The 18,531-nt window shown below is 48.0% G+C and overlaps 1 protein-coding gene across 4 annotated transcripts in view; it reads right to left on the bottom strand.

Annotated features, from left to right (window-relative positions):
* LOC141069347 (uncharacterized) overlaps positions 1–17,858 on the bottom strand; it is a 33,242-nt gene extending 15,384 nt beyond the window's left edge. For 2 of the 4 annotated variants that reach the window (XR_012226554.1, XM_073558826.1), the window contains exons 1-3: positions 17,736–17,858; positions 6,762–6,870; positions 6,202–6,402 (exon numbers count right to left, since the gene is read on the bottom strand). Coding sequence is in view for 3 of the 4 variants with exons in the window: in XM_073558826.1 (XP_073414927.1) it covers positions 6,202–6,402; positions 6,762–6,870; positions 17,736–17,776 (351 nt within the window). In the remaining variant the exon portion in view is untranslated. Of the gene's footprint in view, positions 1–6,201; positions 6,403–6,761; positions 6,871–16,607; positions 16,683–17,735 lie in introns of those variants that run through there. The other 2 variants (XM_073558827.1, XM_073558825.1) reach the window with 1 other exon arrangement.
* Positions 17,859–18,531: the final 673 nt, after the last annotated feature.

Genomic DNA, 18,531 nt, shown 5'->3' with positions numbered 1-18,531 from the left:
CATATCTTCAAATGGCAACGCTATCCCTTTGGATGTACTAGCAATGGCGGCATCTAGTCTGGGCGCCTTTTCCCATTTATCGCATAGCTCCTCATCAAACGGGTATTTTCGTTTGAGCGCCTGCGGTATGGACATTTTTTTGTTGGGTTTTTTCCACTCTCTCTTGATTAAATTTAGCAGGTTATCATGGAAGGGAAAAACCCTTCGCTTTTCCCCCTCAAGATTGCTAAACATAGCATCTTGAATTGATTTAGGCTCTTTTGGTGTCTCAAGTCCCATTGTGGACCTTACAAGTTTTAGCAATTTCCCAATGTCCTCTGATAGAAAATATGGACGCCCCTTTTCCTCGTCCGAGGAGTCTAGGTCTGAATCCGAGGCCCCTATCTCCCCTTGCTCTTCCTCAGACTCAATATCAGTAGTTATCTCTGTGGGAGGCAGTGGGGGCGGGGTGAGGCAGGCGTTATATCGGTGCTATGTGTGGCCTGCTCTTTTATTTCCTCTTTCACCGTCGACTTTACTTGATCCCGGATCATAGCTTTAATGCTTTGGAGCAGGGATGGTGACTCTTCGGCCACTGTCTTTTTAATGCACGAGCGACAGAGTCGCTTGTCATACGTTTTATCTAGGGCCTTTTTACATAACGCACATTCTTTGTTCTTTTGTTTGGATGTGGCCTTTCCCTACAGAAAACATACACAGGGCCTTTGTTAACATATTGTGCTGCCTTACAAAGGCACTCACCCGGCCCTCTGGGTACTCCGGCAGCTGGTGGCTTTTCCTCCTGTACTTGCTCTCCAACTTCAGGATCCATTCCGTTCTGCTGCTGGCTATACGTGGAGCCTGTGTGCAGCCTCTCTGGGACCAGTGACATCTGCCGCGACTCCCTTCTTATGGAGGAGCGGTGCGCGCCTCTGGGACTGCTCCCGCCCGGAAGTGCCCAGTACACCGCTCCCCCGGCGTGCGATGTCACTTCCGGTGCGACCCCGGAAGCAGTCGCCACTCAATCGGCGCCAGCGTCGTGGTGGCCACGCCTCCCCCGGCCCTGCCTCCCACTGGAGCGGCCGCCGGGGAGTCACAGGAGGAGGACGCCATTTGCAGCGCCCACAAGCTGAGCTGACAGGCGCGCGCGACCGCGCCCCCTGACGCTCTCTCTCCCCGGACCTCGGCCTCCCGACCGGATCATCAGAGAGGGATACCTCCAAGGTACCGCTCTGCCCCAGGCACCCGCCTGCAAGAAACAGGAAACCAAACTGAGGGGAGAGGTGCCGCCCCCCTTCTTATGTCTCTGCTACAGGTTTCCTGTTTCCTGGGGGCGGGTACCTTCTCTCATCTGCGGTGCTGTCATGGGGAAGGGAAAAGGAAGCTTGTTACAAACAGACCATGGATTCCAGAGGGCACAATTAAAAGATGGAGATGAGGGAGTGCAAGTAATATTAATTAATTATTATGGTTTCGATACGAGGTAGGGTAGGGGTTGGGGGATGGTGGACCAGGGTTGGGGGGAGATGTCCCCTGAAATCAGTTGGAGTAGGAAGATAAAGAGCAAATAGTTGTTAGAATTGTAAGTAGTTTATTTCTGCAATGTGTTTGGGCAAGATGGGATGAGGTTTCTCAGGAAGTTGAGGAGTGCATACACATCAGACTCATACACATCAGCCCCTCTATACTTCCCTCTCCCATGTACAGATCTGTACATGGGAGAGGGAAGTATAGAGGGGCTGGTGTGTATGAGTCGTGATGGAGGGGGGATGGGGTGGTGAATGTGGATGGCAAGGGAACACAGGAGGATAGAAATAAAGCACATGGTTAAAGGGGAAAGCAAAGTGTGAGTTACCTGATTCCTGCCCTGATTAACTGCCATGGATAACTGCCGTTTTCTTGATGCTTTGCTTATGGGATGCTTGCGTGCTGCACCCCACACTGCGTGCTTCCCCTTAGGAACTACTACATATATAGGCCACACTACAGGGTCAGGAGAGAGGGATTGTGGGAGCTGGTTGGGTATAATTTGGCAGCTGGGGCCAGCACACTAGGGGGTGGTTAGATGATCAAAGGCACTAGACCAGGCTGTGTCATATGCTATAGCACCTTCCACCTGATAAGCTCTAGAGAGGCCCCAGTCATGGATCTAAAGCAGTAAGTATTACATACATACACCAAACAGATCAAGGAAGCAAAATGCCATAAAATACAAATTGCTTTATTGAAATACATACAGCAGACATGAACATACTAAAAAGAGATAGATATATCGATGGATATCACAAATACAAGTGTGCTAATCGTGTAAAAGTATACACAAAAAATGATACACCAAAAATGAAATATATTATATTATTATAGGCAGCATATTTATAAATACTTAGTATTTTGGCCATACTACATGTTACGCTTCTTGACTATGCATGTTTGTTTAGCGTTACTGGTATGATAATGGGTCAAAATATATACCTCTTTAAGACTTGGTTTCTTGTCTAAGCTATTATAGCAGTGTCGTGCATTGAATTTGACCATATCCTACATTATCTGCTGAGGGCTTTCCTCCTCATGTAGGGCATACATTTTGGTAATGTCTATCACATTGTCATGTAATATTGGATGCTTTCAGTATTTTTGCCTGTTAGTATCACTATTGCAGTAGACCACAGTCTATCTGCTTATGAATGTACATGTTTTGCATACCCCTTATGACTTATACTGATGCACTTTGTTGTGATTTTTTGATATTTCATTTTGGTGTATCATTTTTTGTGTATACTTTTACACGATTAGCACACTTGTATTTGTGATATCCATCGATATATCTATCTCTTTTTAGTATGTTCATGTCTGCTGTATGTATTTCAATAAAGCAATTTGTATTTTATGGCATTATGCTTCCTTGATCTGTTTGGTGTATACATTAGTTGGGAAGTGCCATGTTTTTTCAGGCCCTAGTTGTGGAAATAAGTATTACATACAGTGCAACAAATGAATTATAGCAAAGCTTTAGCAAGCACATTAAAATATGCAGCAAAATGGTAAAGCAGCAGAAGACAGACAGCAAGCAGAAGTATGGAGTTGTACCATTTGGATATATTGCATCAGAAAATAGAGGCAGCAGAGGTGGGAAGTTGTACCATTCAGGCTGCTTGCTAGCAGTGAATGGAGTAAATACATGCAGGGTGGATCAGTTGATGAACATTTGGATATATTGCTAACATTTCCCATATATTTACTTTACATCAGCACAATTTTGGAACCAAAATTTTTTTTTCTTAAGAAGTTATAAGGGTTAAAAGTTGACCAGCGATTTCTCATTTTTACAATACCATTTTATTTTTAGGGACCACATCACATTTGAAGTCACTTTGAGGGGTCTATATGATAGAAAATACCCAAAAGTGACACCATTCTAGAAACTGCACCCCTCAAGGTACTCAAAACCACATTCAAGAAGTTTATTAACCCTTCAGGTGCTTCACAGGAATTTTTTGAATGTTTAAAAAAAAAAAAAAATGAACAAATTTTTTTCCCAAAAAAATTTAATTCAGGTCCAATTTTTTTTACCAAGGGTAACAGGAGAAATTGGACTGCAAAAGGTATTTTGCAATTTGTCCTGAGTACGCTGATATCTGATATGTGTGGGGGGGACCACTGTTTGGGCACATGGCAGAGCTCGGAAGGGAATGAGCGCCGTTTGACTTTTTCAACGCAAAATTGGCTGGAATTGAGATCGGGCGCCATGTCACATTTGGAGAGCCCCTGATGTGCCTAAACAGTGGAAACCCCCCCATAAGTGACACTATTTTGGAAACTAGACCCCCTAAGGAACTTATCTAGATGTGTGGTGAGCACTTTGAACGCCCAGGGCTTCACAGAAGTTTATAACGCCCAGTCGTGAAAATAAAAAGAAAAAATCATTTTTTCCACAAACATGACCTTTTAGCTCCCAATTTTTTTATTTTCCCAAGGGTAACAGGATAAATTGGACCCCAAGAGATGTTCTCCAATTTGTCCTCAGTACGCCGATACCCCATATGTGGGAGAAAACTACTGTATGGGCACACGTTTGGGCTCAGAACGGAAGTAGTGACATTTTGGAATGCAGACTTTGATGGAATGATCTGCGGGTGACATGTCGCATTTGGAGAGTCCCTGATGTGCCTAAACTGTGGAAACCCCACACAAATGACCCCATTTTGGAAATCAGTTGTTGTCCAATTTGTCCTGAGTACGCTGGTACCCCATATGTGGGGGGGGGGACCACTGTTTGGGCGCATGGCAGAGCTTGGAAGGGAAGGAGCACTGTTTGACTTTTTCAGCACAGAATTGGCTGGAATTGAGATCAGCCGCCATGTTGCATTTGGAGAGCCCCTGATGTGCCCAAACAGTGGAAACCCCCAATTCTAACACCAACCCTAACGCCAACACACCCCTAACCCTAATCTCAGCCATAGCCCTAACCCTAATGGGAAAATGGAAATAAATACATTTTTTTAATTTTATTATTTTTCCCTAACTAAGGGGGTGATAACGGGGGGGTTTGATTTACTATGTATGGCGGTTTTTATGTTTTAGCGTATTTGTCATACGCTAAAAGACGCTTTTTAATGTAAAAATAGTTTTTGCAGCACCACATTTTGAGAGCTATAATTTTTCCATATTTTAGCCCACAGAGTCATGTGAGGTCTTATTTTTGCGGGATGAGTTGACGTTTTTATTGGTACCATTTTCGGGCATGTGACATTTTTTGATCGCTTTTTATTCCGATTTTTGGGACGCAGAATGAACAAAAACCAGCGTTTCATGAATTTCTTTTGGGGGGTGCGTTTACACCGTTCCATGTGCGGAAAAATTGATAAAGCACCTTTATTCTTCGGGTCAGTACGGTTACAGCGATACCTCATTTATGTCGTTTTTTTATGTTTTGGCGCTTCTATGCAATAAAAACAATTTTATATAAAAAATAATTATTTTTGCATCGCTTTATTCTGCGAGCTATAACTTTTAAGTTTTTTCGTTGATGATGCTGTGTGGCGGCTCGTTTTTTTGCCGGACAAGATGATGTTTTCAGCGGTTCCATGTTTATTCATATCTGTTTTTTTTATCGCGCATTATTGCACTTTTTGTTCGGTGGTATGATGATAAAACATTGTTTTTTTGCTTTGTTTTTTTATTTTTTTTTAATGGGTTCACTAAAGGGGTTAACTAGACGAACAGTTTTATAGGGCGGGTCGTTACAGACGTGCTCATACTAAATATGTGTACTTTTATTTTTTTTTTCCAAAAAATGAAATTATCAGGCAATATTTTTTTTTTTAATTTAGCGATTTTTTAAATATATTTTACACTTTTTTTTTTTTAACTTTATTACATTGTCCCAGGGGGGGACATCACTGTCATGTGTCAGATCGCTGATCTAACAGGTTGCACAGCACTCTGACAGATCAGCGATCTGACAGGCGCTGCTGCAGGCTTCATCCATGACTGCACTCTGCAGGCACTGAGGAAGCCACCTCCCTGAAGGCCCCCACGGCCATATCGGATCCGGGGGCCTGCAGGGAGGAGGACCCTCGGAGCGACGCAGCACATCGCGTCGCTCCGGGGGTCTCAGGGAAGCACGGAGGGAGCCCGCTCCCTACACATTTCTCTCCTATGCCCCATGTTTGATCGCAGTGTGCCAGGGGTTAATGTGCCGGGGGTGGTCCGTGACCGCCCCGACACATAGTGCCGGGTGTCAGCTGTGATAATCAGCTGACACCCGGCCGCGATCAGCGGCGCTCCCCCCGTGAGTGCCGCTGATCGTGTTAGATGTACTACTCCGTCCTTGGGACTTAGGTCCCAGGTCACATGGACGGGATAGTACGTCTAATGTAGGAAAGGGGTTAAGGCACATTAGAGATTAATGACAAAATAAAATAACACACATTTTGTACCAAAGTCCCCTGTTCTTTAGCTGCACAAACTGTATTGCGGTACTTAACACAAGATTCATTTCTCATTGAATCCACTATAGGACACAAGCGTGGGTAAAGGGAAGGAGACCTAGGTGGGCCCTGCGCCACAGATAACACGTCCCAGGGTGACCCAAAAAACAAAGCCCCGAAAAAAAGACAGAGAGAAGCATGACAGTACAGATAGTATGTAAGGCAAATACGGTAAAGGTGAGAAATATTGGACAAAGGAAATGAAAAGGTGGCAGACCCCCACAGGACCCACCCTAGCAAGCCATGAGAAGTGGAGAGAGGGGAATATCGGAGATCTTAGACTCATCTGACATCGGAGGGGCGCTGGGTCACAGCTATCTTGGCAGAACACGGATGGTGGAGGCTCCAACACTCCACTTGGCGGAAAGAGGACACATGATGAATTGGCATCCAATGAGGGCACTACTGAAAAGATGGAGGAAACCCACAACACCTAGAAGAAAACAAAGACATTTATTAAAGAAAAATCCTGCCTAAGTTGTACAAAAAGCCACGGCCGCCCCTCCCAATATTCACACCGTGATCTAATGCCCATCAGCAACAATGTACAAACAGAACATGAGGCTATTACTTTACATTCTGATCAGACTATGAAGCCCACTACCACATCACAGTGACAAAACCGGGGGTCCCTAGCCTTAAAGGGAATCTGTCACCCCATTTTTGGCCTATAAGCTGCGGCCACCGCCATCAGGGGCTTATCTACAGCATTCTGTAATGCATTCTGTAATGCTGTAGATAAGCCCCCGATGTAACATGAAAGAGAAGAGAAATGAGTCATATTATACTCACCCTGGGATCCGGTCCAATGGGTGTTGCGGTCCGGCGCCTCCCATCTCCATACGATGCCATCCGCCTTCTTACTTCTGCAGTGGCTCCTGCGCAGGCGCACTGCTCTGCCCTGTTGAGAGCAGAGTAAAGTACTGCAGCACGCAGTCCCATGTGTGCAACATCACCCTCTTCTCCCCAGGCAGACTCCCAGCACGCAGTCCCATGCAAGCAACATCACCCCTTCTCCCCAGGCACACCCTCCCTCCAGCATGCACATGCAGCCCCATGCAAGCAACATCACCCCCTTCTCCCCAGGCAGACCCCCTTCCAGCATGCAGATTTAACCCCATGCAAGCAACATCACCCTCTTCTCCCCAGGCAGACTCCCAGCACGCAGTCCCATGCAAGCAACATCACCCATGTCTGACAGGATATCAGGACTCTTCAGACCTACAGATTCCCATCCCATTTCTGCTACTACATGTGGGGACAAATGACACCGCAAGAAACGACCTGGAAACCATCTGCAGAGACTTTGAAGACTTAGGCAAGAAAGTGAAAGAACTGGGAGCGCAGGTGGTCTTCTCTTCCATCCTCCCAGTGGGTGGCCATGGAACAAGGAGGTGGAATAAGATTCTGCAGGTGAACAACTGGCTACGTCGATGGTGCCGTCAACAACGATTTGGATTTCTGGATCACGGAGTGAACTACTTATACGATGGACTACTTGCTAGAGATGGGGTGCACCTTACGAAGACTGGAAAGCATGTATTTGGAAGTCGCCTTGCTACACTTGTAAGGAGAGCTTTAAAATAGAACAACATGGGAAGGGAAGCAAAAGACCAGAAAATGCCATACACCTGACAAATGCTATTGAGAACTCTGCTATTAGAAGTGGAAAGGAAGAACAAAGAGAAAAGAATCTAATTAATAAAAATATTGGAGAAAGAGAAACCAATCACAAACTAAAATGTTTCTATACTAATGCACAAAGCATGGGCAACAAACAAGGAGAATTGGAACTACTAACACAGGAAAAGAAATATGATGTCATTGGAATCACTGAAACTTGGTGGGACAATACACATGATTGGAATACAAGACTAGAAGGATACAACTTATTTACAAGAAACAGACTTGATAAACGAGGAGGGGGTGTCACATTGTATGTTAGAAACGCGTATATCTGCACAGAGATTGAAGCTTCAGAGACTGGGAGTTCTGTGGAAACTGTTTGGGTAAGAATACAAGGACAGAACAATGGAAAGGACACCATTGTAGGCATTTACTACAGGCCGCCTGTGCAAGCTGAAGATATGGATGATCTCTTTATGCATCAAATGGCCAAGTTCTCCAAAAAATATGACATAGTTGTCATGGGGGATTTCAACTATCCAGACATTTGTTGGGAATCTCTCTCAGGCAAAACTAACATGTCAAGGAAATTCTTATCCTCTCTTGCTGACAACTTTATCTTCCAAAAGGTAAGGGAGAAAACAAGGGGAACTGCTACCTTAGATCTAATCCTTATAAACAGGGAGGAAATGGCTGAGGAGGTAAAAGTGGCTGGGACCCTAGGAGGTAGCGACCATGCTATTTTAGAATTTTGGATAACTAGAGGAGGAAGACCTGTGAAGACTCAGACGTCAAGGTTAGATTTCAGAAAGGCAGATTTTAAGGGATTCAGAAAGAGAATTGGAGGGATCCAATGGCTGGATATCCTTAAAGACAAAAATGTCCAGGAAGGATGGGAAATCTTGAAAAATGAAATTCTCAAAGCACAATTGTTAACAATTCCAAAAAGAGGGAAGAATAGGAAGCATTTAAGGAAGCCAGGATGGATGAACACAGAACTTAAGCACATGCTAAAAAGGAAGACAAAAATGTTTATAAAATGGAAAGAGGGAGGCATATCTAAAGATGAATATAATTCTGTCTGCAGAACCTGCAGGGCACAAATCAGATTAGCTAAAGCTGACAATGAATTGAGGCTTGCAAGAGATGTCAAAAGCAATAATAAATGATTTTGGTGATATGTCAAAAGTAAAAGTAAAGTCAAAGATGTTACAGGATGAAAATGATGAAATGGTAAGACAGGATGTTGAGAAGGCCGAACTTTTAAATTCCTATTTTGCATCTGTTTTCTCTCAGAAAGGAAATGTAACATCAACTGTTCATCACTGTCCTTAGGGGAATAGAAGAATCCAGGATATCTATAAACAGAAAGATAGTGAGGAAACACTTAGCTAACCTAAATGAATTCAAGTCTCCAGGTCCAGATGAATTACACCCCAGAGTACTGAAGGAGATAGCAGAAGAAATTTTTGAACCCCTCTCCATAATCTTTGAAAATTCTTGGAGAACAGGAGAAGTCCCAGAAGACTGGAGAAGAGCAAATGTTGTTCCTATCTTCAAAAAGGGGAAGAAGGTGGACCCAGGCAACTATAGGCCGGTGAGTCTGACTTCTATACCAGGAAAGATCTTTGAACAAATTATTAAACAACATGTATGTCAGTACCTGGATAAGAATGAAGTGATTAAACAGAGTCAGCATGGGTTTGTAACTAATAAGTCATGTCAGACTAACTTAATTTCCTTCTATGACGGAATCACTGATTGGGTGGATCAAGGAAATGCTGTAGATATAGTATATCTTGACTTCAGCAAAGCATTTGACAAAATATCTCATACAATCCTTATTGAAAGTCTTAGTTACTCACCGGTTAACGGTATTTTTCGGAGTCCATGACAGCACCACCTGAGAGAGGGGATCCGCCCTTTAGGAACAGGAAACCTACAGATACAAAAAGGGTGGCACCTCTCCCACGCATCAGTTGGATTACAGAGCACAAGAGGACTTCCAAGGTTAATGCATGATTTATGTACAGTATTCTTTACAATTATAAACTTTTATCACCAGTGAGCATATACAAGAAATATAGACGTGCACACCCAAGTTAAACTAAAGGGAGGGAATATACGGGTGCTGTCATGGACTCCGAAAAATACCGATAACCGGTGAGTAACTAAGACTTTATTCGGTCGTCCATGACAGCACCACCTGAGAGAATTACAGAGAGTAATCACTACTTTAGGGGGGGGCTACAGCCTGCAGAACCCTGATACCGAAGGAGAGGTCTGCAGAAGCACCCAAGTCTAGCCTATAATGACTATAAAAAGTGCTCAGAGAGGACCAAGTGGCCGCCTTACAAATCTGGTCGATGGAGACTTCTGATCTCTCGGCCCACGAGGTCGCCACGGCTCTGGTGGAATGCGCCTTCAATTTCTCCGGAGCCACTCTACCTTTTGAGGTATAAGCTAACGAGATTGCTTCTCTAATCCATCTGACTAGTGTACTTTTGGACACCCTAAGACCTTTCCTAGGGCCCTGGTAGGAGACAAAGAGGGCATTGTCCTTCTTCCAAGGATCGGTAGCTGCTAGATACTCTAAGAGGCATCTCCTAACATCTAAAGTGTGTAGCTTCTCCTCTTTCTCATTAGTTGGCTTAGGGAGGAATGATGGAAGGACTATTTCCTGCGACCTATGAAAGCTGGAGGCTACTTTTGATAAATACGCTGGGTCAGGTCTAAGTATTACCCTATCCTCTTTTACCTGAAGAAAAGGTGGGCGCCTAGACAATGCCTGAATGTTGCTTACCCTACGGGCTGACGTTATGGCTATCAGAAAAGCTATCTTGAGGGACAGGCTCCTAATAGAGGCTGACGAGATGGGTTCAAATGGCACTTCTGTCATAGCTGTGAGGACTAGGTTCAAATCCCATGGCGTGAGTCTATTCTTTACTATTGGTCTGGACCTACTCGCTGCTTTGATAAACCTATTGACCCAGTAATTAGCCGCGATGTTGCAGCTAAAGAGGGCCCCTAAGGCAGATACCTGTACTTTAAGGGTACTGGTGGGGAGACCCAGGTCCAGCCCTTTTTGTAAAAATTCCAAGATCTGGCCTATAGGGACGGAATCATCAGTATTTATATTTGAGCTTTGGAGGAATCTTTTCCAAATTCTGACGTAAATCTTAGTTGTCACCACTTTCCTACTTTTTAGTAGAGTGTCAATTAGGTCTGGGGAGAAACCTTTACTTCTTAGCAGTGACCGCTCAAATTCCACGCCGTGAGATGTAGGCCAGCCACCTGAGGGTGGAAGACCGGGCCCTGGGACAGAAGGTCCGGGATGTCCGGGAGAACCCAAGGAACGTCTATCGACATGATCCTGAGGTTCGAGAACCATGCTCTTCTGGGCCAGAACGGGGCGATGACTATGACTCTTGCCTTGTCCTTCCTGATCTTCCTCAACACCAGAGGAAGTAGAGATAGGGGAGGAAAGGCATAGGCTAGCCTGAAGTCCCATTTTATCAGTAGCGCATCTACTGCCAGAGGAGTCTCCCTGGGATTTAGGGAGCAAAACTGTCTCGTTTTCGAGTTCTCTTTGGTGGCGAATAGATCCACCTCTGGTTGACCCCATCTCTGTACGATCTGAACAAAAATGGAGGTGTTTAAGGCCCACTCTCCTTGTTTTAACAGATTGCGGCTTAGGAAATCTGCCGCGACGTTTTCTTTCCCTCTTATGTGAAGAGCCGTGAGAGATAAAAAATGCCGCTCTGCTAGCTGGAATAACTGTCCTGCCACATTCATCAGAGTTTTGGATCGAGTTCCGCCTTGGTGGTTGATATAGGCCACGGCCACTCGATTGTCCGAGAGAACTCGTACGTGATGGCCCTGTAGATACATAAGGAGCTCTTTAGCTGCGTGTACTACCGCTGTCAATTCTTTCAAATTAGAAGACATTTGTATTTGATCCCGTTCCCATAGGCCCTGGACCAGAATTCCCTCCATATGCGCCCCCCAACCGGAAGGACTTGCATCCGTGGTGACCACGCGGGTAATGTTATACTCCCAAGGGACCCCTTTAGATAAGTTATTTCTTTCTAGCCACCATTCCAGGGACTCTATTGTGTTTCTGGATAAGGTCAGTCGACCTTCTAAGTTACCCCCAAGAATCCTCTGATACCACAAAACTTCGCCCTGTAGAGTTCTCGTATGAACTTGGGCCCACTGGACCGCGGGAATGCAGGACGAGAAGGAACCCAACAGGGACATGGCTTTCCTGAGGGACATGGAGGGGTTGTTGGAAGCGTTCAGGACCCGGCCATGCAGGTGCAGCAGCTTCTCTGGGGGCAGACGGCATTTCTGTTTTTTAGAATCTAGGGTTAGGCCTAAAAATTGTTGAATTTTTAATGGCTGCAAACGGGATTTTTTGATATTAAGTAACCATCCCAACCGCTCTAGAGCCGCCGTTGTTTTCTGTAACTGATCTAAACATTGCTCGGCTGAACTGCCTATTATAAGGAGGTCATCTAGATAGGGAACGACTAGAATATTTAGCTCGCGCAGATGGGCCATCACCTCTGCCATCACTTTGGTGAATACTCGGGGTGCAACTGCCACCCCGAAGGGTAAGGCCGCGTACTGGAAGTGCTGGATTGACCCCTCCAACTGAACCGCCAGTCTGAGGAAAGGTTGGTGAGCTAGACATATGGGTATATGGTAGTACGCGTCTTTCAGATCTAGGACCACCATGAAGCAGTTTTGAAACAGCATTTTTATTGCGGTGTTAATTGTTTCCATTTTAAACGGTCGAACGACCAGACATTTATTGAGGGCTTTGAGATTAAATATAGCCCTAAATGAGTCGTCCGGTTTACGGACCAAGAACAGGGGGGAATAGAAGCCTTTCCCCCTCTCTTCCTCTGGAACTCTCGTCAGGACTTTTTTGTCCAGTAGCTCGAGGACCTCGGTCTCCAGGGCAGCTTGTTCTAGCGGGGAAGATTTGAGCGGAGTTACCTTGAACCGGTCTTGGGGAACGCAGGAGAACTCTAGGTGCAGTCCTGTAGCTATCACCCCCAGTATCCAGCTGCTATTTGAGATTCTGGCCCAGGCCGGGTAGAAGGCAGATAATCTTCCTCCTACCGGAGCCACTAGTCATTGGGGCGGTTTCTTATTATCCCGAGATGGACCTTCTTGGCGCCCCCCTCCTCCGAACATGAAGCCCGTACCTCTGGTTTTCTTGTTGTCCCATCTGTTCTGATCTCTGGCCTGCCTCCTGCGGGAATACCCTTTCCTAGAAAAGGGACGTCTCCAGGATGTATTCGGCAGACTCGGAAATTTCTTTTTCTCATCCCCGGCTTTCTCTAACAGTTCGTCTAGGACGGGGCCGAACAAGTATTCACCCTCACAGGGGATAGAACAGAGACGGGACCTGGCTTGGATATCTCCCGGCCAGCATTTCAACCAGAGGGCTCTTCGGGCCGAATTAGACAAACTTGCAGACCTGGCCGCCATTCTTACAGAGTCTGCCGAGGCATCTGCCAGAAAGGCAGCAGCATTCTGGATAATTGGAAGAGACTTACGGATGGAAGCTCGCGAGGTCCCATCCTTTAGCTGGGAGTCCAATTGATCCAGCCAAACCATCATGGATCTGGCTGCGCACGTGGCTGCTATTGCTGGCCTTAGGGCGCCTGCTGACATCTCCCAAGTGCCCCTTAAAAAGGAATCTGCCTTTTTATCTAGGGGATCTTTAAGGGAGGCCATATCGTCGAATGGTATAGATGATTTTTTGGAGGCCTTAGCTACCGCTGCATCCAGCTTGGGGGCCTTATCCCATCGACTTACTATTGGGTCCTCAAAGGGGTACCTTCGCTTGAAAGCAGGCGGCATAGAACCCCTTTTTTCCGTTTTTTTCCACTCCCTGTCTATCAGGTTCTGGACTTTTTCGTTTAATGGAAAAGTCCTTTGCTTTCTGGGGTCTAGACCCCCGAACATAATGTCCTGAGCAGACAGTTCTGTCTTTTTTTCCTCTACCCCCATGGTTGACCTTATGGTTTTAATTAATTTATCCATACGGTCCAAGGGAAAACAAAACCGGCTGGAATCCTCTTCGGAGGAAGAAGAGGAGGCCGAGGACTCTGAGGAGATATCTTCCCTCCTAGGGCCGACTGAAGATTCTGAGCCTGAAACACTAGCCCGTCTTCTTTTAGAAGAATCTTCTTTTGATAGAGCTTTTATTTCAGTCCTGATTAATTGCCTCAGGTCCGTAGCGAAGCTTGGAGCTTCTTCCGCTACCTGCATAAATAGGGAAGAGTGTAAGAGTCTGATACTCCACTCACGTTCTACCCCTCATCTCCGTCCCTACCGTCTGTCTCACGCAAGACTGACATAATCTCTTAGGGTGACCATCTGGTAAGGGGCAACTACAGAGGGCACATTCCTTGTGCTTCTGTTTCCCTGTGGCCTTCTTTCCCTGAGAATCAAAAAATATAAAGGGACACTGCATCAGGGTACATTCTCGCAGATCTCTTACCCTTGCAGACGAGGATAGGTACCGGATCACGGGGGGCTGCAGGAGGATCCTTTGGCCTAGAGGAACTACTGTGGCTCTGTCCACTTCCCTCCTTCCGCCTCTTAGGCTGGTCACTGGGGTGCTTTGCCACGGGCTGCACCTCCTGTGGGTCCATGGGGGCTTCTGTTGTGTCCATCGCTGGGCCTCCAGAAGCACCTCAGCAGCAATGCCTTCTGTCTTAAGAAGGCTTCCCCTCCGGATCAGCAGGAACTCCGTCCGGTGTTCGGGCCCCCCATTGGACCGCTCTGCGATCCTCCCCCTCCCCTTCAGGCCCGCCAGGCGGCGGGCGCGCATCGGCGCGTGTCCACAACAACCGGAAGTCGACCGGCATCCGACTTCCGGTTTCGGCGCTAGGCCCCGCCGCGTCACAAGGGGCTAGCACTGCGCCGCCGGCTCGGAACCGTCGCTCCCTTTGTGGGACACCGCCGGCGGCGTCCGCCCGAACGGACCGCTCCGGGGAAAGGAGACACAGGGGGACCCCACTTACCTCACCGGTCCCATGGAGAAGGCATCCGCCGGACCCTGTCTCCGCCTGCTCTTACCACTGCCGTGGAAATCCTACCCGGACCCACCGTGGCGCATCCAGGGCTCCCAGCGAGACCGAGGTAGGAGAACCCCCCGCTACCTGAGTCGGTCCGCTGGCCTGGGACTTCAGTTATCCATGACGGACGATCTGTAGGGAGTTCTGTCCTTGTTAGGAACAGGAAACCAACTGATGCGTGGGAGAGGTGCCACCCTTTTTGTATCTGTAGGTTTCCTGTTCCTAAAGGACGGATCCCCTCTCTCAGGTGGTGCTGTCATGGACGACCGAATAAAAAATGACTAAGTATGGAATTGACAAGGCAACTGTTAGGTGGATTCATAACTGGCTTAGTGATCGGACCCAGAGAGTGGTCGTAAATGGCTGCACATCCAGTTGGAAGAATGTCTCAAGTGGGGTACCACAGGGCTCTGTCCTGGGCCCTGTATTGTTCAACATCTTTATCAACGATTTAGATGAAGGAATTGAGGGTAAACTGATTAAATTTGCTGATGACACAAAGCTAGGAGGGATAGCTAATACTAGAGAAGAGAGAGAGAGGATTCAAAAAGATATAAATAAACTGTAGCAGTGGGCAGCAACTAACAGAATGGTTTTTAACAGGGAAAAATGCAAAGTACTACATCTGGGCAATAAAAATGAAAAAAGCATATACAGAATGGGAGGAATAGGCCTAAGCAACAGCACATGTGAAAAAGACTTGGGTATACTAATAGATCACAGACTGAATATGAGTCAACAGTGTGATGCAGCAGCAAAAAAGGCAAATGCAATTCTAGGATGTATTAACAGAAGCATACAGTCTAGATCACGTGAAGTCATTATTTCCCTCTACTCCTCTTTGGTCAGACCTCATCTGGAATATTGTGTCCAGTTTTGGGCACCAAATTTTAAAAAAAGACATCAACAAACTGGAGCAAGTTCAGAAAAGAGCAACCAGAATGGTGACCGGTCTGCAAACCCTGTCTTATGAGGAAAGGTTGCAGGATTTGGGACTTAATAGCTGTCTACAGATATCTAAAGGGCTGTCACATTGTAGAAGGATCAACTTTATTCTCATTTGCACAAGGAAAGACTAGAAGCAATGGGATGAAACTGAATGGGAGGAGACACAGATTAGATATTAGAAAAAACTTTTTGACAGTTAGAGTGATCAATGAGTGGAACAGGCTGCCACGAGAAGTGGTGAGTTCTCCTTCAATGGAAGTCTTCAAACAGAGGCTGGACAGACATCTGTCTAGGATGATTTAGCGAATCCTGCTTTGAGCAGGGGGTTGGACCAGATGGCCCAGGAGGTCCCTTCCAACTCTACGATTCTATGATTCTATGATTCTATGATTCTACCCCTTCTCCCCAGGCACACCCTCCCTCCAGCATGCATATGCAGCCCCATGCAAACAACATCACCCCCTTCTCCCCTTGCAGACCCCCCCAGCATGCACATGCAGCCCCATGCAAGCAACATCACCTCCTTCTCCCCAGGCAGACCCCCCTCCAGCATGCAGATGCAACCCCATGCAGCATCACCCCTTCTCACCAGGCAGACCCCCTTCCACCATGCACATGCAGCCCCATGCAAGCATCATCACCTCCTTCTCCCCAGGCAGACCTCGTTCCAACATGCAGCCCCATGCAAGCAACATCACCCATGCAAGCAACATCACCTCCTTCTCCCCAGGCAGACCCCCCTCCAGCATGCAGATGCAGCCCCATGCAAGCAACATCACCTCCTTCTCCCCAGGCAGACCCCCCTCCAGCATGCAGATGCAGCCCCATGCAAGCAACATCACCTCCTTCTCCCCAGGCAGACCCCCCTCCAGCATGCAGATGCAGCCCCATGCAAGCAACATCACCTCCTTCTCCCCAGGCAGACCTCCTTCCAGCATGCACATGCAGCCCCATGCAGCATCACCTCCTTCTCCCCAGGCAGACTCCCTTCCAGCATGCAGATGCAACCCCATGCAGCATCACCCCCTTCTCACCAGGCAGACCCCTTCCAGCATGCACATGCAGCCACATGCAAGCAACATCACCCCCTTCTCCCCTTGCAGACCCCCCAGCATGCACATGCAGCCCCATGCAAGCAACATCACCTCCTTCTCACCAGGCAGACTCCCTTCCAGCATGCAGATGCAACCCCATGCAGCATCACCCCCTTCTCCCCAGGCAGACTCCCTTCCAGCATGCAGATGCAACCCCATGCAGCATCACCCCCTTCTCACCAGGCAGACCCCTTCCAGCATGCACATGCAGCCACATGCAAGCAACATCACCCCCTTCTCCCCTTGCAGACCCCCCCAGCATGCACATGCAGCCCCATGCAAGCAACATCACCTCCTTCTCCCCAGGCAGACCTCGTTCCAGCATGCAGCCCCATGCAAGCAACATCACCTCCTTCTCCCCAGGCAGACCCCCCAGCATGCACATGCAGCCCCATGCAAGCAACATCACCTCCTTCTCCCCAGGCAGACCCCCCCAGCATGCACATGCAGCCCCATGCAAGCAACATCACCTCCTCCCCAGGGAGACCCCCTCAGCATGCACATGCAGCCCCATGCAGCATCACCCCTTCTCACCAGGCAGACCCCCCCCAGCATGCAGATGCAGCCCCATGCAAGCAACATCGCCTTCTCCCCAGACAGACCCCCCCAACATGCACATGCAGCCCCATGCAAGCAACACCGCCTTCTCCCCAGACAGACCCCCCCAACATGCACATGCAGCCCCATCAGCTCCTTCTCCCCAGACAGACCCCCCTCCAGCATGCACATGCAGCCCCATGCAAGCAACATCGCCTTCTCCCCAGACAGACCCCCCCAACATGCACATGCAGCCCCATGCAAGCAACATCACCTCCTTCTCCCCAGGCAGACCCCCCCAGCATGCACATGCAGCCCCATGCAAGCAACACCACCTCCTTCTCCCCAGACAGACCCCCCCTCCAGCATGCACATGCAGCCCCATGCAAGCAACATCACCCCCTTCTCACCAGGCAGACCCCCCCCAGCATGCACATGCAGCCCCATGCAAGCAACATCACCTCCTTCTCCCCAGGCAGACTCGCAGCTCGTGCAGGAACATCCACTTAGCTGATCTGTGACTTCACATCCCTCCATGACAGCTGCTGCTTCCTCCTGTCTGCTCTGCGGAGGAAGAGGCGCCGCCCCTTCTGATCACATGGGCATGACGTCACCACAGGTCCTTTAGCCTCTAGATATCAGCGCTGTGTAAGGAGGAATCCGCGCCCACTGCTGACATCACAGTCATGTGACCGGCGCGTAGTGACGTCACGAGAACACGCGAGCGCCAGCGTCCCCCTCTGACCGCTAATGTACCACGTGATCTGAATGGGGTATATATACCCCCTGCGTAGCGCGCTAACCGCTATTTCCTCGGGGCAGCACAAGGGAAGGGAGGGAAAGGGGAGCAGCAGGAGTGTAACCGCGTAATGACACCGAAGTGACAGGAAATTGAGGCACGAAATCTAATAGCACTCAATGACCGTGGCCTTTTAGTGAGACGCTGCGCCCATTACACAAGGGAAAGGAGGGAAAGGGGAGCAGCGGGCGTGTAACCGCGTAATGGCGCCGAAGTGACAGGAAATTGAGGCCCGAAATCTAATAGCACTCTATGACCGCGGCCTTTTAGTGAGACGCTGCGCCCATTACACAAGGGAAGGGAGGGAAAGGGGAGCAGCGGGCGTGTAACCGCGTAATGGCGCCGAAGTGACAGGAAATTGAGGCCCGAAATCTAATAGCACTCTATGACCGCGGCCTTTTAGTGAGACGCTGCGCCCATTACACAAGGGAAGGGAGGGAAAGGGGAGCAGCGGGCGT

Source organism: Dendrobates tinctorius, unplaced genomic scaffold (assembly GCF_039654945.1).
Source record: "Dendrobates tinctorius isolate UK_male_01 unplaced genomic scaffold, ASM3965494v1 ptg000259l, whole genome shotgun sequence".
Taxonomy (NCBI): domain Eukaryota; kingdom Metazoa; phylum Chordata; class Amphibia; order Anura; family Dendrobatidae; genus Dendrobates; species Dendrobates tinctorius.
This window is presented reverse-complemented; position numbering and strand designations above follow the sequence as displayed.